The sequence below is a fragment of the Diadema antillarum genome, unplaced genomic scaffold (genome assembly GCF_040938485.1).
Source record: "Diadema antillarum isolate AM-2024a unplaced genomic scaffold, OU_Dant_1.0 seq00001042_RagTag, whole genome shotgun sequence".
NCBI classification, from domain to species: domain Eukaryota; kingdom Metazoa; phylum Echinodermata; class Echinoidea; order Diadematoida; family Diadematidae; genus Diadema; species Diadema antillarum.
In genome coordinates, this window is record NW_027271873.1 from 1,203,849 (window position 1) to 1,229,030 (window position 25,182).

Genomic DNA, 25,182 nt, shown 5'->3' on the forward strand with positions numbered 1-25,182 from the left:
ACAGACTTGAAATACAGTTTCATTAAAATGGGATACTGTATCCTTCAAATTACATTAAAAAAAAGTGAGTATGAGGATACCTCGGAAGCACAAATTTTCACTTAATGTCATCATGTTTCATGTCAGCTATAACATTCTGTATCCTGTTGTTTTAATCATGGACAGAATGTGTTAATAAAGCATGGTAAAGCTTAGGCGCTTGAACAGACTGTGTGCTTCAGAGGCTCTTTTCTCAGTTCACACTTTTTCAAAATGTGTGCTTTCTTTCCAAAATTTTGATATGTTAGGAGTGTCCATTTGAATTGAGTATACATCATTTTAAAGCTTACCCAAGTGTCTGCTCTTTCAGAATCTGCCCTTAACTAAAAATCCACATCTGGCGACTTCTTGTTCGTTTTGTGATGCAGGGTCACATATTGTACATTTATATATGCTGAGATAACTATAACAGTGAAAATTTCAGCGTGATTAAACACTTTCTTTTTGTGCTCAATCAATTAAGGAAACTAAACACATCTTAATCATTTTTAATTGTTAGAAAATAAATAAAGTTACCATAAATCTGTTTTATATAGATGTCTGTCATTTTATTACTTGTGCTGGTATATTGGCAAACTACACAGAAATACAAAAATAAGATTTTTAGTTGCTATTCCAGCAGCTCAAACGCTACCTTCTGAGATGTCCCTGCTGAGTACATGTAACACTACATTCATTTAAACGGTGTCACTGCTCCACCAGAAACTGCAGAAATCACTGACAACTCCGAACAACCAACTTTTGTCACATCTGCGACTTACAGAGTACAAGTGGAAAATTTAAAATTGTCATGAGGCTAAGACTTTGAAATGTGAAACAGGTTGAAGAGGATGTGGGCTCATCAGGGAACATTAGGTGGTAGCATAAGGGAAACTGAGAATTGTTGCCTGAGTATTAGTTTTAAAATAAGTGTGAAATGCTGAGAACATGGAGTCGCTGTAAGGGAAAAGTTGAGCGTGTTGATAGCGCAACAGTAGTAACAGCATCATAGCACCCTGAGAGTATACACAGAGACGTCACTGAAAAATTCTTGTTTTTCTCTCTCTCTCTCATATTTGCTGTTTGGTTATGCTTTAGATGCTACCACTTACCATGTTACTTGCGAAGGTTGTACTAATTTGGAAAATGGTAGACAGAAAAACCAATAGCACATACATGACAATTTTCTGATTGAACTTAAAATTGAAATTCGAGTGTCTTGTTTTGCTTTATTGTATTTTTTGCATGTATAGTGGTCATCATTATCATTATCTTGATATTATCATTTTTTTTTTCAACTCAGCTCCAGAATCCTTCTAGGCAAGTTCTTACCACTAAGCAAATATGATGAGTGAGTTTTTGGTGTATAAATATGAATTTTTTTTTTTTTTTTTTTTTTTTTTGGGGGGGGGGGGGGGGGTGTTTCCTCTCATAGCTGCAGTAATATTTATTCTAGATATTGGTCACCTGCAATGATTGGACACATTTTTGCTCACGTGACAGGGCAATGAGCTATTCAACTACTGTATACGGCAAATATTTCGTGAGGTTTTTATTTTCAAGAATTTGTGTAGTCAGGTGCTATTTGCGAAATTAAAGATACACAAAATAATGACGATGCTCCCGATGAACGTGATGCACACGTATACACTTATCAGTTCAGTGCAGTACTCCACGATCGCAAATTTAACCAATCGCCAAATCGTCGAGAAATCCCGATTCACGAAAATTTAGATTCGCTAAATATATGGTGTATACAGTAGATGGTAGCACTGTATGAGAATGATTGGGTAGAACTCTACACACAGGGCAGCACCATTTACATGAAGTAGTCACCTCTACACCCTTCAGGAGTGCGCTGTGTATAAACATGCTCTCTCTAATATCCAGAGAATCTTGCAAAAAGAGATGATTTGTTTGCAGTTTTGTTTTACAATAAAATTAGAAAACTGTTTTAACCCTAACCAGGCCGGGCTTTTTTGGGTGTTCTGTGGCCGGGGAGGGGTTGATTCAACCCCCCCCCCCCCGAGATCTCGGCCGTCGATCGCGCAATCGCCATGAAATTTGGCACGCACATTACCTGCGGCGTAATCTACCAAGCTATACAAAAAGAAATGGAAATTTTCGTCCAAATAATTAATTATGCTAATATATGCATAAAATCATACATTTTGCTCTAAATCAGAAATTAAAGCTCCTAGAATCCTAATTTTTTATGAAAACATTCTTTGTAGCATTCCTAACAATGTGCTTGAAAAAAAAATTTGGTATCAAAATCAATTTCTTATGTATTTTATTGTTTTATGAATTTATGTATTTCATTGTTTTTTCGACCTTTTGTTTTATCATTTTTTTTCCGCAAAATTTATGACAAAACCTATATCAAGCATAATTATGCTAAAATTAATTAGTTTCAGCCTATAAAAGTGAAAATAATCAGATCTTTATGAATATGAAGAGAAAACTCCATTTGCATAGACTTTATACACAAAATCACGTTTTTGAGCCATTTTCGATCTGACAGGCATGTATAAAACGTTATGCAGCGTCATAACGGTATGCACGATTTTCGCGAAAACCATCGTAAGTTCAGCATTTTTCCATCGAGAAGAGAAGCATGGTACTGACACTACGTGTGGGTTCTCACCTTTGACGCTGGTGCTTCCTCTTCGGCTGTACCATTGGTGGTGCCGTTGTTCTGGGGGACCTCTGGTGCTGGGGCCTTGACAGGCTGCGCCGTGGGCTCAACGGCGGCTGGTGCATCTGGCGGCGTCACGCAAACCACGGGCGGAGGCGGGGTGTTCTGGAAGGAGGTTCAGACAAACATTAGGTTAAAAAAAAAACTGTCATTCCATCAGATTCCAGTACACTTGGCTCTGTAACATTCTATTCTTTACAGCAAAAGTGGACATTTTTGCAAGGGTAATTTTTCCCTCTTGGTCAGGCATGATGAATTTCATGTTTTCAGTTCTTTGTAGTCAAAATATAAAATAGTATTACACGTTACAAGGAAAAAATTGTTTTTGTTTTCACAGTAGTGTCACGTTATGCAAAGTGAAGGAAATTTTCCAGTTTTACTGTACTATCATAGTGATATTTCCTTTCTTTTTTACTGTCTACTGTTAAGATGGGATAGTGAAAATTAACGTCTTTCGATTTCACAACAGTCATTTGCTGCTCACACGTGTTTCATGTGCAGAATCTTTTAGAGGTATTGTTTACCACTGGGAGCAGTGATTTAAATAATGTCATCACAACACTAGTATCAAAGTGTACATATAGTATATGAACCATAAATGCAGTCAACCTTGCCTACATCAAATCTATTTGGACTGAAGAAATAGCTTCGACTTAGAGAAAATTTGACTTATGAGGGATTACAATCGATAAAATATAAAGAGAAGAGGCCTTGAAAAGTCATTTTACTTTGGCAATTATTTGAGTTATCACATTTGACACATATGTGTACGTCTGTTGTATCACATAACATCCTACCATATAAAAATTTTGCAATAAAGCCAAAAATATACGGAGATATCAGTATCTTTCTCAATAACCATAGCTGTAGAGGTTTCAGGCTAGAAACAATTCTATTATAACTATTGTTCACGTTTTTTATATTTAACAATACTTATCAATGACTGTACTAATTAAAATTTTTTTACATTGGTTGTTTCTATCCCTAACTCACATCTTAAAACTATTTTAAAACACTAAAGCTGTTCTTTGTTTTTTTTTCATCTGCAAATGGTAAATAATGTCTTTAAAGGCTAAGGACTATGGGACTAAATTTACTCACCTTTGGAGCCTCTGCGGTGGGTACTTCATCTGGTGGGAAAGAGAAACGAAGGTTTGAATGGTGAATTTGAGATGAATACACATTATATCAAACAAATAATAGAAGCAAACTGAAACACCTTCTTTGCTACTGGCAAAACACAAATGCTAACATTTGCAGGTATGTCACATTTCTGATCCCCTATTCCTTTCTATCTGAAAAACAGGGCTGATTTGGCTCAAAAGTAGATAGGAACAAGAGACCTGCGGGTCTAGCGCTCACCTGAGTATCGCAAGTTCACCTTTCATGCAGTCACTAATCTAAATTATTCACAGCTCTACCAAAATTTGACCAGGCATTCTCAAGTGGAAGATGAAAATGTACAATAAGGGCCCAATTTTTTTTAAGATTCCTTAATTTGGGGGGATTGGGGCCCCCTGGGGCCCTCTGGGTGGGGCATGGTGCCCAGTTTGATAAATTGAGATCCTGACCCCTAGGGATGCTACCTGCCAAGTTTGACAAAAATCCATCATGAGGTTTTCAGGAAGAAGATGAAAATGTACAATTCAGGCCCCCATTTGGACCCTTCCAACCAACCCCCCCCCCCCTACCCCCAAGAGGGGCACCCCTGGATCTCCTATGAACAAACTTGAAACTACAGTCATTAATGTACTCACTCATAGTATTATCTCAGCTCTATGACTTCTGATTCTAGAGAAGATTTTTAAAGATTCCTTCATTTTGGGGGTTTGGGCCCCCTGGGGGCCCCCTGGGCGGGGCATGGTGCCCATTTTAACAAATTGAGATCCTAACCCCCTAGGGATGCTACCTGCCAAGTTTGGTGAAAATGGGTCATGGGGTTCTCAAGAAGAAGATAAAAATGTACAATTTAGGCCCCATTAGGACCCCTCCTCACCCCCCCCCCTCCCCTGGGTCCCAAGGGGGGCACCCCTGATTCTGCCATGAACAAACTTGAAACTACAGTCATCAATGTACTAACTCATAGTATTAACCTAGCTCTATCACTTCTGGTTCTAGAGAAGAAGATTTTTGCGGATTCCTTAATTTTGGGGGGTTGGGGCCCCCTGGGGGCCCCCTGGGTGGGTCATGGTGCCCATTTTAACAAATTGAGATCCTAACCCCCTAGGGATGCTACCTGCCAAGTTTGGTGAAAATGGGTCATGGGGTTCTCAAGAAGAAGATGAAAATGTACAATTTAGGCCCCATTAGAACCCTTCCCCACCCCCCTCCCCTGGGTCCCAAGGGGGGCACCCCTGATTCTGCCATGAACAAACTTGAAACTACAGTCATCAATATACTAACTCATAGTATTAACTTAGCTCTATCACTTCTGGTTCTAGAGAAGAAGATTTTTACAGATTCCTTAATTTTGGGGGGTTTGGGCCCCCCTGGGGGCCCCCTGGGTGGGGCATGGTGCCCATTTTAACAAATTGAGTTCCTAACCCCCTAGGGATGCTACCTGCCAAGTTTGATGAAAATCGGTCTTGGGGTTTTCAAGAAGAAGATGAAAATGTAAAAAGTTTACGCACGACGCACGACGGACGACGGACGACGGACGACGGACGACGGACGACGGACGACGCACGCCGGACGCCGGACGAAGGGCGATCGCAATAGCTCACTTGAGCCTTTGGCTCAGGTGAGCTAAAAAGCAGTTCCCACTGGAGTGTGTAATAAAATCATCATGAAAAAATAGAACCTCCTACTGAAACGTGAGCTGGGAAAGGTCAAAATTCAGATTCTTTCCTCCAAGTTCAGAATTGTTGGGAGCTTCGCATATTGGATGAAAGAAAGACAGTCACTTGTTTTGATGAATTCAATATGAACATCAACACGATCATATCCAGTTAAAACTCCAGTGGGAGTATTCAGGAGGATCCCAACCAAGCACCAAGTACCATGAATGTTGGCTCATAAAAACATATGTGACACAGCACTTTCCCTTATTTAAAAAAACACAAATGTTAACATAAAGATCCAAGATTCATACATGGCTTTGCTGACTCTTGTGATTCAAGAATGGGAGGTCAGGGTAAAAATTTCAGGTTTTCTCTCAAACCTGTGGTTACTGATCAAATACAATTCACTGCATGTTATATACATGTAGATAAAGCACAGAACGATGCTCTAGGCTACCCCCCATTCATAGCCAGCCTTCGCTCACCCTGCGCAGCTGGTGCTGCCTCCTCGGTGGAGTTGGTGGAATCCTTGGCACCATCCGTTGCCTCGGTTACGGCTGCATCTCCAGCAGCTATCAGAGTGTGGCAGAGATGGAGAGTGGGGGGAAGACAATGAAACAAAACAAAAACAACAACAAAAATGAGATGTGAGTAATAGTCTCTGTTACCAGCATTTTATATGCAAGAGCAAATCTGTTGTTGGAGTGTTATGGCTGATCCTCCAGTAATGTTCTAACCCACTGTAAGCGTACACCATTCAATTAAAAAAAGATAAACAAGAAAAAAAAAATACGAAACAAAATCACAACAGCCCCTCCCCCCCCCAAAAAAAAAAAAAAAAACCAAAAAAAAAAAAAAAAGCAAAAGGTTACCACAAAGCAACAATTAATCCCTGGAAAATATAAACTGTGAATTAATGTTCTTTGCTGTTTAATCATTTTCGCTATCGCACAAAGAGTAGTCATTTCAAATTCCACATTTGCTTAAAGTTTGTCGAACAGTTTTGAATATGCACATAATTTCTGGGGGACTACAGAAGGCTAACCTTACAGTTGGTACAAGCACTAATAAGTAAATAATAAACAAATAAATAAATAAATAAATAAATAAATAAATAAATAAATAAATAAACAAACAAATAAATTAATAAATTAATAAACCTTCTTCTGCTTGACAATTTACAAAATCAAATATTGCGATTTGTGATTGCATGTATCTGACCAGCTAGAGATGAGGGTAGAGGGCCACTCAACAGTTATATCAATTATTAGAAAAACAATATCAGAAATGACTTCAGCTCTCTGCAAGCGCAAGTGCAATTGCAGGCAAAAAACAGCTGTGCACAGGTTTCGTCAGACCAAGTTTGCAGAATTAACAGTATTTCCTACATCAACACTAGCTGGTTGACAGTCTACGGCAATGTTTGAGACAGTAGGAAATTTGCCAGTAGAAGAAAAAATATCATCCAGGAAAAAATGTAAGAAAAAAAAATACTGAAAGACGAAAAGTAGAATTAGGTGTGCTCTGAAGAAGGCATACAAGTTCTCAGTTCTTTGCTCAAACAATTTACAATAGCATTCTCCGTGATGCTGGGTTACCACTGTTGCGCAATTCACTACGCATGCCACAATTGGTCATCAGTACATGTACAAATAGTGAATGGTCACGAGTGCGATGGTACAAGATTTCGCACAAGGTGAAAGATAGAGGGACACTCTATTTAACGAGGTGAAGCTGAGTTGATTACTGTGCTTCATCTTTCACCAAGTGCGAAATCTTGTTCCATTGCATGAGTAACGATCTTAGCCTTATACTTTTTGCTTTGTAAAACACCTCGGATATCAACAGATGGGGTCCATGCAGATCCTTGCATTTAGAAAGAAATGGCAACCATTTTCCTTGAAAGGCAACTGAGTAGCACGGTCACAGTCAGCCATGTAAACGTACACGAAACCGATCCGTTGAAGTTGCTTACAAAACTTGCACGCGCACTTGTAATTGTTGAGTGCATGCGGCAAGTGCTTGTTCATTGTGACATCAGAGCTGTGCAATGGCACAAAAAAACCTCAAGTCGATCATGAGCATAACAAGGGAAGTAACGGAAATTGGAAACGTCAGCCATGCGATATCCATTTTTGTACAGCTGACAGAGACAGCACGCGATGGTACTTTTAACTGCATGTCACGTGATTGGCAATCAACCAATTGGGTTAGCTGCATTCTTTTTAGATGTGACATAATAGCTAATCGTGGAACTTCTATTTATGTCTATCACAATTTGTACCACGATTGGAATTGTGGTCTGTAACATGGAGTAATCATGGTGATCATATCACATCTTATCAAATCTTGAGGTCAGTCGTGGCAATTGCGTTGATCATAGACAATTTATGAACCATCTAAAACTTTCCTATGGTCATCGCAATTACCACAACTGACGTCAGAATCTGATACTTTCATCATGATTACTCCACAATTCAAATATGATTTCAACAGTGGCGCATATTATGATAGTACAGTGAAAACAAAAATTCCACAATCAACTCCCGATGACCAGTAATGGCCTGCGCAGCAGATTGCACGACAGTGGGTACCCAACATAAGTTTCACTACAAAGACAAGAAATGTATATATGTTTATTCACATCCCATCCCCTCCTATTGTTCCATTACCTTCATTTTTCTTCCCCTGGATCCCCCCTACCCCCTCCAAAATATGAAATACAAATGAAAAAACAAAAGCCTGATCTATTAAAACAAAAACAAAAAAAAAATCAGCAAACAAATATTAAGGAGCTATTCATAACTGTCACTAGCAACACAATGTATCAAGGCTGGTATCTCTAACACGTCAGCATGGGCAAAAAAAAACAAAAACAAAAAGGCAAAAAAAAATGACTTGAAGGAAGCAGAGACAGTACATGAAGTCAGGGTCGTTGTTTGTTTTCTGACTACCCTTGACTAACCAGCGCCTTGAGCATTTAATCAGAGTGGAGAATGGCGCTGTAGGAATTGTATATAATTATTATTATTATCATTACCCACGTTAAACGTGTAATGTTGTTTTACAGGGCTGCACGCTAACTCATTTTTTGAACTGATTCTGACCTGACCATGTTGGACCAGTTGATACCCGGTTTTTCTTGTTTTCTTTTTTTATTGGTCCAAACCTAAAATTTACTGGTCCTGTTCTTTTTTTTTTTTTAACTGACCATGACAATGTTATCTTTTTTTTTAGTCATCTAAGACCTGTAAAGTTGGCACTTCCTGAAAAGTTACTGGCCCGACAGTGATTTTTACCAGACTGGTGCCAGTGTTAAGCATTGGCTTATAAATGTCACAGGCACACTTGTTGACATTGCTATAAAATTTTGAAGTCGCTTACCTCTCAAATACTCAAACTCAGCTTCTCAAACAAACATTGTTTGACTGCTCTGTTAAATCTATTCATAACTTAACTTGGTACAGCATTATGAGATATAAATCTCACTAAAAAAAAACAAAAAACAAGAACAAGTTGACACAGAAAAAAAAAAAAACAAAACTTAACTGGAATTAAATAAATTGTTAAAACTTGTTATGTTACAAATATGATGACTGACCACACCAGGTTTTGAACACTGAAATGAGTGCATGTGATGGTTTATACAGTTTGATGATGTTACATAATGACTTGCCACTTAAGAACACACACATGTATGGTGCTCTCACCCTTAGTAATAGTAATGGACACACACACACACACTGATGAAAAAGAAATAAACCAATAAAAAGACAAAACATTAAAAAAATGACTCTACAGGATGGCTTATTGTTGAGATAGATGTAATTGATGTGACAACTTATCTAATTACTGTAATAATTTAAATTTCCTAGCAATATTCTGGGCACACAGCCTTCATTGTGCATCCACAAACACCAGCATGCCCACTGCACTTATGATTGATAAAATTTCAAAATAAAAGCTCTTACAACAGGTTAACTTGACATTTCTATGAAAAGTCAGCATCATATATATGATCCCCTCCCCTGTTCTGTATTAGCTTTAGCGTATGCCATCTCGGGTTCCATAAAAGAAGTTGCACCGCCAAACCTGTATATTTAGCACGGCTGTCCTCAGTTCATTAATGCTATCAAGGCCTGTGTCCTTCTTCAGTACATGGATGAAAGTGACCCTAATTCTTCTTTTTACAATCCCTGTTTGGGCCCCCAGAGTATGAGGGAATTCGCAGATAACTCAGGGTGTTTTGGGAAGAGAGAAACCCTGCATTAGCAGGCTAATCAATTGTAGCTCATATGTTCCCCCCTCCCCCCCCCCCCCCCCCCCCAAATCATATCAGCCTTACTTTCCACCTTTGTATCCTGGCTCATCATATTTGTAGACTGCAGGAATGAATATAAAAGTATTTTGCTGTCTATAACTTACATTCTCAGACTTTCAAATTGCAGCAGACAAAGTTCTTCAATTCTTAAACCTTCTTTAGTGTCATACAAGAATAATGATAAAGTGAATTGTAAATCACAAGCTCCTTGTTTTACTTTGATTCCTTATCTATCAGACACAGGGATGCCACTTCAGAAAATTAATCTTATCCACAAACCAAAATCCATAACAATTATCTTGACAATGGTTCATCTCTAAATGTGTTACGATGTATTCTTGGTGACCTGCAGAACACTACGTGCCAACGGTCACATTAAGAAGCATAAAACACAAATAAATTAATAAAGATATAATTTACTGACGATTTGTAGTCTTCGATAGAAGAAAAACAGAGAACTCATAATGTGCGGGCAAAATATAAAATGAATATTACTTTTCTGTCATATGTCCTATGCACATCACCTGAAAAAATAAATTAAGATTGATAATATGCTGGGAGAAAAATAAAGCAATAAACTCAAATAAATCTGCAGCTGTCTCAAAAGAATTTAAACAAAAAAAGATTTAAGAGAAATATTTTACTTTGTCCATGCCACATGAAATTTCACCTGAATAAAACTGGAATAAATTAAAACAAAAAACATATTAAATTGGCATAATTGCAGTCTCCTAAATAACCCAGCGTAGAAAAAGAGGAAACAAATAATCTCCATACACACGGTCAGCAAAAATTCAAATAAAAAAAGGATAACAAATGTGAAAATAAAAATCACAGGTGCTTCAGAATCCATACTCTTCTGAATAAAAGTATTTGAAGAATAAAATGTCTTCTCATTGCTATTCAAAATTATTTGCGTGAAACAAGGATGAAATGTGAAAAAGATAAGTTTAAAGTTAATCTGCAGTCTACTGAATAAAAAAATAAAGGACTTTTTAATCCCACGTTGTAAGCAAACCATCTTGTTTAAGTGAGGACTAAATGGGGGCAAAATAATAAAGTGCTGAGTGTGCCAGTCTTGAGAAAAAAATGCTGATAATAGAATAAAATCAATAATAAAATAAGGAACAAAATAAAATCTTTAAAAGTTACTACAACTGTACTTCAAGAGGACAGTCCAGTGCATATCTGCAAGAGAAGCCAATTTCTGTCATAAATTTCATGTTCGGAGTTCTTCTGCTTCTCAACAAACCCAAGAAAAGGTTGTTGAAAGCTCTCTCACTGTGTTCTCTTTGAGATCGAAATCTTAAGATGGATGGAGAAGGTTCAACGTCTCATTCATTTACCTAAAAAATCAGAGAATAAGCAGGCACTCGCATTCACCATTCACTGATGATTTAATTCATGCACACATTCTGCTGAACAATCTTCCAGCAAAGACATTGCACTTTCTCAAATGCAATCTGTACTCAAACTCCAAAGACAGTTATTGTAAAAATATATATATTTTAGACAACAAAAAGAGATCTTCTGCCATGGGGAAACATTGATTCACAGAGCAAATCATGTTGTTTCGAGGACATTCAACTGAAATTTTTAAACAATGCAAGCAATTTCACCTGTATGAGCATAAACGGGAATCATATTTCGTTAATGAACATGTTTGGTATTTCAAAAGTTGACAACCTGTATATGGAAAATGACATAGTTACTTATGAAAGTTGATATCTAGATCATTGCAGGAAAAATGCATGATGTACCATAAAAGGCAAGTGATCTTAAAGGCAATGAAAGATGATACAGTATGATGACATTGATATCATACACAGATATTTTCAATATGATCTGTGGAGAGAGAGAGAGAGAGAGAGGAAAAAAAAAAGCAAAACATGGAATCATTAGAATCAGAAGTCTGGAGGAAAATCACCTGCAAAGAAATAAGAGAGTGGAGAAACAAAAAAACACAAAAACTGGATTAGTGCATGCATGATGCTGGACATGGTTCTCATACTTTCCTTGGACAAATCTCGGCTTTGAAGAAATACCTTTAAGATGAAATATACATACAGATAAAGTTGGCAACTGCACCTGAATGATACAAAAGAAAATATATTTCTGCTTATGTTCAATTCTCCTAATTTCTTTTGACCTCAATGTCAGAATGTGATTTTCTGCTTGTGTGTATGTGTGTGTCATTACAATGTATATCTTCTGTATGACCACTGACTTAACGAAAATACATTTGCAAACTGATCTATGACATAGTTCAGATTGCAGGAAAGAATTTAGTGTAATTACTCAAGGGATTCAACAGTGGTATGTGGTCCCAAACAAATGTACACATGTACCATAAAGTATAGTCTATTATTTGCTATTCAGAACCATCCATAAGATACATGTATATGCCTGTCATATATTCCTCATCAACAACACACCACACCTTGTAAAGCTGTCTGGGCTATGAGTGAAGAGGGCAGTAAACACCATGTGACTCTTATTCTTTGCAAAATGCCATACACAGAATGACATGATAGAATCTCTCAAGCTGAGAGGAAATGCACTGTAGGCTCATTCAAATGAGAGAGTGAGAGTAAAGAACATTGTGGTTACTTGAATGTTACAGTGGAAGTGTCTACACAGAAGCAAGTGTGCTGTCAAAACAGTATTGCTATATCCATGAATAACAGTGAGTTCCCACCACAGGATAATATCAAAACTGCTGAAGAAAAGATATACGTATAAAGATATAGTGGTTATCACACAATCCTGTAAAAGAAGAAGAGTGACAAGAAACGCACTGCATTGAGAATCTGTGGTAATGATGGATGTCTTCTATAGGACTTCCATGAAATCAAGTCACTATAAAGAACTGTAGAGTGTTGAAAGATAAGAGTACTAGAAATGATACCATCATTGTCACTTACTCCATATCCATCAGTGTAAGTGTTATATTCAGCATGACAAACCTTTTACACTTTCAGTAGAAAAAGAAGGAAATACACATCTCAGAAATGTCAAGTAAGAAAAACTAGTCTTAGTTCCAGGAGAAAGAGTATGAAAAGATAATATTTCTCAAATTATAGTATTAATACTGTTTGGTGACAAAAAAAAAAAAAAAAGAGAGGAAAAAAATCATCATGTATTACAAAAGTCTACAGAAATGACCACAGCCTACATCACGCATGGTATAACCTAAACAACAGTAACCTACATATTCACATTGTACACATATGATTTCTGAGTAAAGTTTATAGCACTTTGAAGCACAGTATGGCAATATCAGAACTTAACTTTAGGCTTGTAAGCTTAGGTATGATCAGCAATTCCAGCCTTATAACATCATACCTGCAGGGATGCCAACCTTATTAACAGCAATTGCAGTATTTTGAGGGCTCAAAAGATACATCTTTGGTAGGTGAAAAAAAAAGAAGAAAGACACAGTATCTTTATCTTTCCTGCAATAGACATGACATCTGTGCAGTAATATATATATATATATATATATATATTTTTTTTTTTTTTTTTTAAAGTATTTTCAATGAAACCTACAGTATCTTTGGCAAAAATCATTACAAAATACTGAAAGAAAAGTGCAAAATGGTTGGCATCTCTGTGCCTGGGTATAACATGTCTGTGTCTTATCCTAATGTAATGACAATACCTCATTAGGTGATAGGCTATCACTACGCTGTCTGAGGTTCTATTTCAAGAATCATCATGTTATAATTTGTAACTTTCAAAATTCCCAATTTTCAAAACTTATCATGTATTCTCATGAAACTCTTCTTTAAACAGTCAATCTTTTTCATTAAAAAAAAACAGCAACAAAAAGGGGGTAGAGCTGATATGAATTCAAAGTTGCAGAGTTAGTGTGTGACACTGGGAAAAGTATAATGTCAAGAGTTACAGCACAAACAGCTTTCCTCTGAAATTAGTGTTCCTTGCTCCATACACAAAGGTCGGAAATCGACCCTTTCTAGCCAAATTAGCCCAACCATGGTAAATTTTGGGAAGGCCTCAGTGAAAGAATCAAGCCAGAATACGAAATTGCAAAACATAGACACTTGCAAAATCAAAACAAAAACAGAAAAAAAGGAAGAAATTACAGTCAACCTCGCCTACATCAAATCTATTAGAACTGAAGAAATAGCATCGACTTAGAGAAAAAAAGACTTATGAGGGATTAAAATCAATAAAATGTAAAGAGAAGAGGGATTGAAAAGACCTTCAACTTAGGCGATTATAAGACTTAGTGAGGTCGACTTAAGCAAGGTTGACTGTAACTAGACAGAAAAGTTAACATGGAGACTAGCAGCTGAGAACCCATAGAAAACAAAGGACTAAAAGCACACAATGTACAAAAATGGCATTACAGAATTTTGAGAACAGAAAAGAAAAAAAGGGAGCAACATGTATGTATTGCACGCCCATACTCTTCCGAGGTTATACAGTATAAGGCTGACAAACATTACAACTTAAATGGTACTTCAAACCCTTTAGATTTAAAAATAGTCAAATAACAAATCAATTCCTTTAGTAACTACTAGTAATAATAATAATGATAATAATAGTAATAAAAACTCTAACATTTAGAGGGTATCAGTAGATGCAATTACATCCTTTTCTGGATTTCCTAGACCAGCTTAGGATTCATTTGTATAGTGGAATTCACATTTACAATAAGAAGAAGCAGGGATCAAGGACAGCACACAAAGACAGAAAAATATAAATATAGTAACTGATGAACTGCAATCTCTTCTAATGTGTAAAATACAGCCCCTACCTGCATCTTGAACCCATTTATAGGAATCCACCTTTTAATATGCCAAAGGAAAGGATTTCAAATGCATCCTCCAAAATTGCCCACAAGTTTTGATAAATTTTCCCCTTTTCTAGCAATAGCTCAAGTACATCTTTTATGAAATCACTGGGAGAAATATTTTTTGTAGATGTTTAATATGTCACATACGCTGCAATTCCTCAAACATTGTAAATTATGGCCCCCTTGTGGGCGTAGATCTCTGTTCTATCGTAAAGTTTCTACACATGCACAGCATGCGCTGACAGAATACTAATGAGAACAAACCTAGAGGAGAACCTGTACATCTTAAAGGGAAGAAACACTGCAGACCAATGATGAATAATGCCAGGCGACTGGGTGCAATTGAAACTAAATGCTTGTTGGGATATTTGCAGTCAAGTTGGGGTAGGGCAAGGCAAGAAAGAAGTTTTGGTGGAAGCAGGGCAACAAAGGACATTAAACGATTTCAGCCGCAAAAGGACGGGTAGGTTTAACAACACACAATTATGCAAAAGTAATAAATCTGTTACTGCATATAATATGCCATCTATTTCATGAATCCCAATCCGAAAGACAGTTTTGGAAGCATCGAATAGTGATGTGTATAATCCCTTTTCAAGAAAAAGAGTGAGCTATTTCTCACACAGGACACAATGGGGTGATTCTGTTACGGGTGGTGATATTTCCTGAAGTTGTTCTAATTTTGCAAATTTTGGTCAACAGACAAAACCTATGTATCTAAATTACTCTCACACCCTGTGTGGAGCCTCCATTTTATAGCTCTAAAAACCTTCAATAAATCCATAATGTTTCTGCATTCTTCCAAAGATATCAAAATTTATACTGCCCCCCCCCCCCCCCCTTAAAAAAGGAGAATTTTGAAGGAAATTAAATAACCTAATGTTCCCTCACTGGGAATCAGCATAATGAGAGCTACATATCTGGAGCAATTGATTGTTTAGAGATTTTGAATATCAGCAAATCATCAACAAGTGACAAGATCTAAACCTCTACATGGCTGACCTGGTATCAAAGAAAGGCAGTTGTTAAAATCAAGTACAGGAGTTACACTGAGATAAAATAGTTTTTGTTGACTTTACAAGTGTATATATCCAGGGCTGCACACTAATTTTTTCTACTGGTTTGGCCTGTCTGTTTGACCAGTAGGTACCAAGTTTTTGTTTCCATTTTTTTTTTACTGATCTATTTAATTTCTGAAAAAGGTAAATGGTCCAACAGTGATTTTTACTGGTCCTGGACCGTCGGACCAGTGCCAGTGTGCAGCGTTACCATAGGCATACATTGCACCATGGGATGCAGAATTTGTGATATTTCCAAAACCGGTGCTTTTCTGCAAGCAGCACTAGTTACAAAACACAGATAGCATGCTCCAGGAGCCCTGTAAAGGCCAGTAATAATGTTCCATAACTTTTAGACAGCACATAGAGTCTGGAACCTTCCATGTCAATTACAAGACCCCGTGTTAAATACTAAAACTGTCACTGACCGGCAGCTCCTGTTAATGAGATGTACAACTGTATATAGATCTAACCCCAGGATATCAGTGATGGGAAGAAATGTACAAGAGGGCCTGACAAATCTCTTACAAAGAGCCATTTTCTCACCAAAATGGGCCTCAAATATGAATTGCTCTGGTGTGTATCCTGACTTCGCCTTTAAAAAATGGGCAACCCTCAATTTCTCAACAGCCAATCTCCCATGTATGGTTGAAAAGAAGAGATAAAAAGAAAGAAAAAAAAAAAAACAATGCCAAAAATCAGCATAATCAACATAAACTTGTCATACAATGTATCAGCAGCATCTTATGTGCTGTATATGGGCTAAACATGTTTCCTTTTTTTTTATTTTGCTATATTATACCTACCCTCCTGTACAATCAAGATATACTGGACTGATTTGCTCACTCTTGGAAAAAAAAAATCCACTAAAAATACCTATCTCCATTTGCAAACTTCAGCCAACTAAATAAATTCAATGACAAATTTTTGCATTATTGCATTACTCGCACAAACACTTTGGGGTTATATCAACTCGGTAGCTAGGACATATTTTGTAACATCTCATAACTGCTTAACTTTTTTCTGAAACGACCCTGCATGGGAAAAAGGAAAATAAGGGAAAATGGGGGGGAAAAAAAGAAGGGGGTCAAAGAAGTCAAAGGTCAAAATTCTGTGTAGAAGTTTTGAAGCCCTCACCTAGTGCCATCACATAAAGCAAATGGAATCGAAATTGGGTTAGAAATGGCGAAGGAGTAGCATTTTGTAGCCAATGTACAATATAGGTCAAAAATCAAGGTCAAAGGTCAAAGAAGACAAAGGTCAAAATTCTGTGTAGAAGTTTTGAAGCCCTCACCTAGTGCTATCACATAAAGCAAACGGAATCGAAATCGGGTTAGAAATGGCGCAGGAGTAGCATTCTGTAGCAAAATGCACAATATAGGTCAAAAATCAAGGTCAAAGGTCAAAGAAGTCAAAGGTCAAAATTCTGTGTAGAAGTTTTGAAGCCCTCAACTAGTGCCATCATATAAAGCAAATGGAATCGAAATCGGGTTAAAAATGGCGAAGGAGTAGCATTTCGTAGCAAAATGTACAATATAGGTAAAAAATCAAGGTCAAAGGTCAAAGAAGTCAAAGGTCAAAATTCTGTGTAGAAGTTTTGAAGCCCTCACCTAGTGCCATCACATAAAGCAAACGGAATCGAAATCGGGTTAGAAATGGCGAAGGAGTAGCATTTTGTAGCAAAATGTACAATATAGGTCAAAAAATCAAGGTCAAAGGTCAAAGAAGTCAAAGGTCAAAATTCTGTGTAGAAGTTTTGAAGCCCTCACCTAGTGCCATCACATAAAGCAAACGGAATCGAAATCGGGTTAGAAATGGCGAAGGAGTAGCATTTTGTAGCAAAATGTACAATATAGGTCAAAGGTCAAGGTCAAAGGTCACGACTGAAATTCTGTGTAGAAGTTTCAAAGCTCCCATGTAGTGCTATCATATAAAGCAAACAGAATCAAAATTGGCTCATAAATGACAGAGAAGTAGCAAATTGAAGATTTTGATCACACACGGACGCACACACGGACACACGGACACACGGACGGACAGACGGACGGACACACGGACACACACACGTACGGAGCCCGTTTCATAAAAAAAGGGGATGAGAATTGAGATGAATTTTTTTTTTTCCACATCAAGGTTACTAAAAGAATAACAAACGTTGTGAATATGAATATATTAATAGAGTTAGTGAGAACAACAACCCAAACTCAGTATGATCAGCACATGCATTTTTTTTTCTAAAGTTAGCTTCCAAACATGCATTAGTCATAAAACGCAAGACCACCACAAAAAAGAGAAAATCTCTTGTTTGGAAGAACAAATTGGTAATGCATGATGAAAGAGGTTATAAAGAGCAAAACGTTAGCTGCTTTTACGACATCAAAGCATGAATGACAAGAAAGGGCAGAGAGGGAAGTACCAGAACTTGTGTACAAAACCAGAATCAAAAGACACAGTGACGAAAGTTTGCGACAAAGAAGCAACAAGTGTCCATTCAGAAATAATGCAGCAGTTATTTTGAACATGCCAACATGGGAGGATCACACCTTGTTTTTGAGAGCACCTCGTGCATAGCACTGCAATGAATACTAAATTTGTTTTAAGTAGCTCTGATTTCAAGTACTTTGTTAATTTGGCGAGGATAAGAGTTACAATACTCCTTAAATTCTAAAACGTCCCTGAGTTTTGTTTGAATCAGACATCAAACCATTTGTGGTAGCAATAAGGAACCAACACTGGATGGAACTTCAAAGGAGAAAGATTTTTTTTTTTGTTTACATTCTCACTCTCTACAGCAAAGGGCTTGTTTCTACATCATTTGCTGACGAGTGTATAGGTGGCTGAAATCATTTTGCAGCATTCCCACCTCTCAAAACAGACTTCCAGACAGCAAAACTTTACCAAGCTCTTCCCAATCATCAGTCCTTCTTTCAAGACAAACTGGGAAAAACAAAACTCTACAGAGAATCTTTATCAAGGCAAAAAAAAAAAGAAAAAAAAAAGCCTTCCAAAAACATTTCAAACTGTGATATTTGTATTTCAAATACACCACCTATTCCTTGGCCCAACATCTAAATTCTACAGGGTCCCACTATCACCATTTCACTGGAGATTTCTTGGTATGTTGTTGAAAGCAAACAAAATGACATCCTTTGCACATTTTTGTAATAAGTGTCCAAATGAGAGGAATCTAAATTCATTTGTTAATTTGTTTCTATCATCACAGCTACAAGAAAGAAATCCCCACATTAAGACATATTTTTTACAAACATATTTGTATAATTCTACCCTAATAGCATGTACTGCATGATTTATGACTTTTGGGGATCTGGATATTAATGCTATCACCGTATCAAATCAATAAGTCTGTCAAGGTTGTACACTTCGTTAGCTTGATTTTATCAAAACTTTTTAATTTCACCAAAAGGAAACATTAAAAGAAAGCTAACAGTGGGGTCATTGTGTACATTTTTTCTATCTCCCCATTTTTCTTGGGGGGGGGGGTAGGAGTGGGCTGAAGTTTAATGCTATTTTAAAATAATTCGATTAATTTGTAAGCACAAGTTCTTATGTACTAACTCTGAGAGCTAGAGAAGGCTAGTACAAGGTAGTAAGAGATAGGAGGAGAAGACTCCAGATGGAGAGAGAAAAGTTTTGTCATTTCTTTTTTCCTGGATCACATGGAACAGACCAGCATGGCATTCACTGCTACCAAGTTCCCCAGGCCTTTGTTGAAATGTTGAGAAGAATGAACGAGAGAGGAAGCAAAGTCGGAAAAAAAAAGAGGACTGCAGCAACGGCGAAAACTTTTGTCAGAGTAAAATGGCCAAACACATAAAAAAAAAACAACAACGGAAAACAAACAACTTAAATAGTGCGCCAATCCACAGGGCGATCAAAGCAACCTCACCAGACACAGACTCCGCAGGAACACCGGGTACCGTTGGCAATTCTGCTGGCGCAGCAACAGCAGCTGGTGTGGTCTCCACAGGCACTTGTTGGTGTGAGCTGGGCTCTGCCGGCGCCTCTGCTGGCACCTCTGATGGCTCTGAAGGGTGCTCTGTGACACGGATCTCTGGAATTTGGGGTTGCACTTCAGGGACAGTTGTTTCTGCTTGCTGCTGCAGTTCTGTTGGGGGCGATGGGGTTGTTGCCTGATCATGCGTCGATTCTTCACTGATGGGGGCAAGGGTTTGTATTTCAGGGACGGGTTGTGCAGCACTAGGAATCTCCAGTTCAGGTGCATGAGATACCTGCTCCTCCACCTCTGCTTTTTCAACATTGTCCGTGACAGCAGCAGGTGCAATTTCAATTGAGGGTTCTGAGGTGACCGGCTCTGATGCCAGGGGTTCTGAGACCTCTGGCTCCGAAGCAGGTGCTTCTGTAACCATGGGCTCTGGAACTGCTGGCTCTGGAACCGTAGGAGCTGAAACAGCTGGCTCCGAAACCGCAGGCTCTGAAACCTCTGGTTCTGAAACCTCTGGTTCTGAAACCGCAGGCTCTAAAACCTCTGGTTCTGAAACCACAGGCTCTGAAACCTCTGGTTCTGAAACCACGGGCTCTGAAGCTGCTGGTTCTGAAACCACAGGCTCTGAAGCCGATGTTTCGGAAGCCATCGGTTCCACCTCCATAGATTCACAGACCGACGGTTCCTGTGCCGATGGTTCTAAAACTGTGGGCTCTGCATCGGAAGCTGGGGCCACTGGTTTTGAGTCTGTTTCGGGAGCATCTTCAGGAGTTTTAGAGTCGGTTTCTTGGCTAACAGGAGCAGGTACCTCTTGCTCCTGCTGGGAAGGGGCCGGTGGTTCCTCTACTTGGGGGCTAGGTAAGACTGGCTGAGAATCAACTCCCTCCACAACTCTGGCCTCTTCTTGGGATGGCTCAGTTTCCATCGGTGTCGGTTCGGCTGGCACTTCTGGCTCAACCTTGACTGGTTCAACTGCGGGGGCCTCTTCGGCTTCTGCCGCTACCTGTGGTTCAACCTCGGTTTCATCAGGCTGCACTGAAGGCGCTGCTTCTGCTGCTGCCTGCTCTGCGGGCGGTTCCGACGTCTCGGCCGGTGGTGTCGGCATCGACTCTATAAGAGTGTCATCTGCCACCGCGACTGCTTCTGAGAGGAGAATTACAGGATACATGTGTTTGTGCATGATCATGGAAGGAACATTCAACTGCAATGGATCGTGCGACAGACTCGGTCCTTACACAAGGTGTATATAGAGGGGCGAAAAGAGCAAATGATAAACAAGACTTGCTGAGGGAGGAAGACCATAGACAATGGGCGACAAAACACACAGCAAAACCTCAAGGACAGTTTTATTTGGATGAGTTTTTTTTTTTTTTTTTTAAATGACGACTGATTTTAAAGGCATAATTTACCATTTGCAGATGAAACAAAAACCCAGCATTAGTGCTTTAACCCTATTCTAACTGGGCTATTTGAGACCAAACTGGGGGGGGGGGGGGGTCAATTTGACCCCCCCTTCAGATCTCGGCCGCCGATCATGCGATCGCTGCAAAATTTTGCCTGAAGATAGAGTCAGATGTCAACTACAAGATTACATGGTCAAACAAAAGAAAAATATTGGCTTTTCAATGCAAATTTACGCATGAAATCATATTTTCATCTATAATTCCATTAAAATGACTGAAGGATCCCTAAATTTTTGTGTCAGAGTTCCTCAAGACACATCAAACAATTTTCTTGTAAAAAAATAGCGAAATCAAAATCAATTTCTTTTGACTTTTATTGTTTGGTTAATTTCTTATGTATCTTACTGTTTTTTCGACCTTTTGTTTTCTATTGTTTTTTTGCCAAAATTTGTTGCAGGAACTTTTTCAAGCTTATCTACATTAGAATTGATTAATTTCAATGGTTTAAAGTTGAAATAATCTAAGTTATATCAATTTAACAAAAAAACACAATTTGCACACGATATCATGAATTTGCGCCTTTTTTGGGTTGACATGCATGTGATATGCAAAACAATACGTAACTTCAGAACAGTAGGGTGTACCCGGACGTGGCAAATTTGGTCTCAAAATATGCGGGAGACTTCAATGAAAAAAGTCCTGAAACGACGCGGCAAAATCTTTGCGCGTTGCGGAATCGTGGCCCCCCCCCAGTTGGAATAGGGTTAAAATAGTTCTAAAATGTGAGTTAGGGATAGAAACAACCACTGTAAAAAATTGAATCCGTATAAGCGATGTTAAGTGTTTTTAAATACACAAAATGTGAACAATAGTTATGATAAAAATGTTTCCAGACTAAACCATCTACAGTTACGGTTTATTGAGAAAAACATGATATCTCCTTATATTTTAGGCTTTACTGCAAACATTTTATATGGTAGGATGTTTTGTGATACAACAGACCTACACATATGCATCAAATGTGTTATCTCGAACATTTTTGAAATCACTGCTCCCAAAGGTAAACGGGACCTTTAAAAATGCAAAAAAAAAAAAAAAACTTTGAGAAAACTTTGATGACAATTTTTCCCTTTTATCAAACTCATCAAAAGATTTCACAATTACTCTAAGTTGCAAGGGCCTCTGACTATGAAACAGACAAAGTCTTGTTGACATATTAGTTATCTAATAATCAAATGACTTCCACTTAAAGCTGAATATTTGATTCATCTAAAATTTTCACTTTCTTTCTTTTTTTTTTTTGCTTTGCCTGATGGCAGTAATTTGTTTTATCTTCTTTTCCTGGATGCAAGTTGATAAACAAAGACTACCACTTTCAAACTAATTACAGTCCTCCCAAGACAAATGGTACTTTGAATAAAAGAATGATTACACGTCACTAAATGCTCGCAATTATGAGGGATAGCATCAATGTCAAACCACAGAAATCTCAAGAAAATAAGTCACGAGGTGTAGCAAGGATACAGTAAATACAACAGAAGACAAGATGGGGTAGGGGGTGGCAAGACTTTGAGATGAAACAAAAAAAAAAAAGGAGCTAAGATGACAAAGTACAAATATAAAACAAATTAGAGCAGCAAGAAAAAGGGTGATGAATGCTACACCAACATTCTGCAGACACTGCGGAGACAGTCTACAATTCCTTAAAATTTGGCAAGGGGGTAATACAGGGATATAAACAGACACAAAAACAAAGAATACTAACATCAGAGATAAGAATCATTTAGACACGGAACTCATCAGCATCTCAAAAAATAAAAACTGATAAAATAATAAAAATCATTTCAGCAGATGGTAAATGTGGGAAAGAGTTTGCAGAAAATGTAACTGTGTGAGCAATGAAAGAAGAAAGCATTTGTTATTGAGAGAAGTTACATAAGTAACGTTGAGAATCCGTCACCTGTAACGGAGAAGGAAATCAGAGATCATTCAACACCCGTTTGTGATAAGAATATTTACAATGGGGAGAAACCAGGACAAAGGGTTGGAATGCACGCAAGACAAAAACTGATGAAAGATACATTGATATCGAGGCAACACTGCACGTCAGCTGCTCTCACGCTATGCAGAATTTATCGCGCCAAAATCAGAGGCATAATCTTACAGCTCAACCAAACTCCACTGCAGGAACGTCAAGACAGGGGCGTCATCTCACAACTGTGCACAAGCCACCAGACGCGCTATCTGGGGTAAAAAAAAATTCATGCAGTTTTCAACACAAACACTGGATTAAAGTGTTGTGGGAAAACACCACGTGAGTATGTATGTCAATGCAGCGTAATTTCTATGTTTGGTAAAAAGAGTACTCACTCGGCGCATGGAAAGTCATCCTGGCATAAAATTCCCTTGGAATTTGTGGAAATGATTTGAAGGATGGTGGAACAGAACATACTACCCCATAATCAAAACACACTGAAACATTCTACACCTTCAACAAGTCTTACTTTTCCCTCCTACGTTAGATCTGGGCAACATGCTGGAAGGTGATTGGCACAACACACAGTTTCCAAGCCACGAAAACAGATCTGAGAAATAATAAATGTAGCGGTGATGGGCAAAGCTACCAAGCCAGAGGGGTGGGAAGAATGCGAGGAAAGGGGCCTATTCCATTCCCATGGCCATGATGTTCAAAGAACGCTGTGTACCAAACCCGGTACAATCCTGAATCTCTGAGTGAAACTTTGCCTTAGTTTCTGATACTCCCTGGAAGACTGGATATGTACCATGTGTATATAATCACAGCTGTGCAACATTTCAAGCTGTTTGGAGTGTCCTGAAACTTCAAGTAAGGTTTCAATACTAAACTTAAAGCAATGTTCAATACTAATACGAAATTCAGCATGAATTTGAGGATCAATAAATACCTTCTATAGATGTATACTTGATACAAAATACTATCAGGTATGTGATTTGATTGAATGACACTATCAAGACACCCAGAAGCCATCACTGATAATTCAACAGTTGCCTTTTAATAGTAACCCCTACAAATGAATTCACATGAATTGGCACCATCTTCCGAACGTTCAAGCCATTGCCAAACTGATTCCCCTCAAAATGGCGCAAATCAGAGATTATGGTATCATTGAAAATGATTCAAAACATATAATTTGATAGAAATTATTTTATCTTTTTAGTTTTAAGTTTCATTGAAAGGAAAGGCAAGAACTATCAAGAACAAATAATGCCTTTGACATCCTCCAGGGCAGAGGCATGGAAGTGAAATATCAACTTAGCTTGAAGTATTTTCATTCGATTTTATCCGACTTCCTGAAATCTTGCTGTACCATTAGGATACTGGTTCAAAATCAAACTACAATGCTACTTTGCTCAGTGGTAACCTAGCCACGAATACTGGTTATGATGCACCACGTAGGTATATCCTTGTGTAAACTATGAAAAAACTAGATATATCGCTACGGCGACTGATATGCCTCCGCCATAATGCATGGTTCTCCTAATAGGTGTATAGTATGATGTCTTGACAATGTGTGATGACAGTTTCACACAATTGGCAAAATATTAAAACGACAGGTTTGACACAAATGTGCTGAATGCTCACTTTCCTAGAACTAGGTTCAATTGGATGAATGATTAAAATGTCAGAGTGCAGGTATTTGGGGAACTGATGTGACTTTTGACCCTTTTACAAGTTTATGCATTGAGTAATTTTCAAGGTATTGAGAAAAAGTATAATTTCAGTATCAAATGGGAAAATAGCATTATCTAAACCTTTTGTTTGACCTTTGACCTCACAGTTCCACAGAGAATCACTGTTAGGTAGAACATGCATAAATATGTAAGTTTCATGATGATACCTTGAGTTACTTTCGAGATATGGAGGAAAAAGTGCAATTTAGCACTTTCACTTGACCTTTGACCTTTTGACCTTTGACCTTTTGGCAAGAAACTTCCCCAAAAATATATATTGGGTAATACATGCCATACATCAAGTTAAAAAAAAAAAAAACCTTCAGGCATATTGCATTTTAAGGAAAGTAGTGACATTTTGAGGAGTTGACCTTGACCTTTGACCCCCTGACCTTTGACCCATGACC

At 38.0% G+C, this 25,182-nt stretch overlaps 1 protein-coding gene across 1 annotated transcript in view; it reads right to left on the reverse strand.

Moving 5' to 3' along the window:
• Positions 1–25,182, reverse strand: part of LOC139743035 (uncharacterized) — a 38,572-nt gene that overhangs the window by 6,297 nt on the left and 7,093 nt on the right. Inside the window, exons 4-7 of the mRNA XM_071653544.1 lie at positions 19,605–20,804; positions 5,982–6,068; positions 3,818–3,846; positions 2,666–2,821 (exon numbers count right to left, since the gene is read on the reverse strand). Coding sequence (XP_071509645.1) covers positions 2,666–2,821; positions 3,818–3,846; positions 5,982–6,068; positions 19,605–20,804 — 1,472 coding nt within the window. The remainder of the gene's footprint in view (positions 1–2,665; positions 2,822–3,817; positions 3,847–5,981; positions 6,069–19,604; positions 20,805–25,182) is intronic.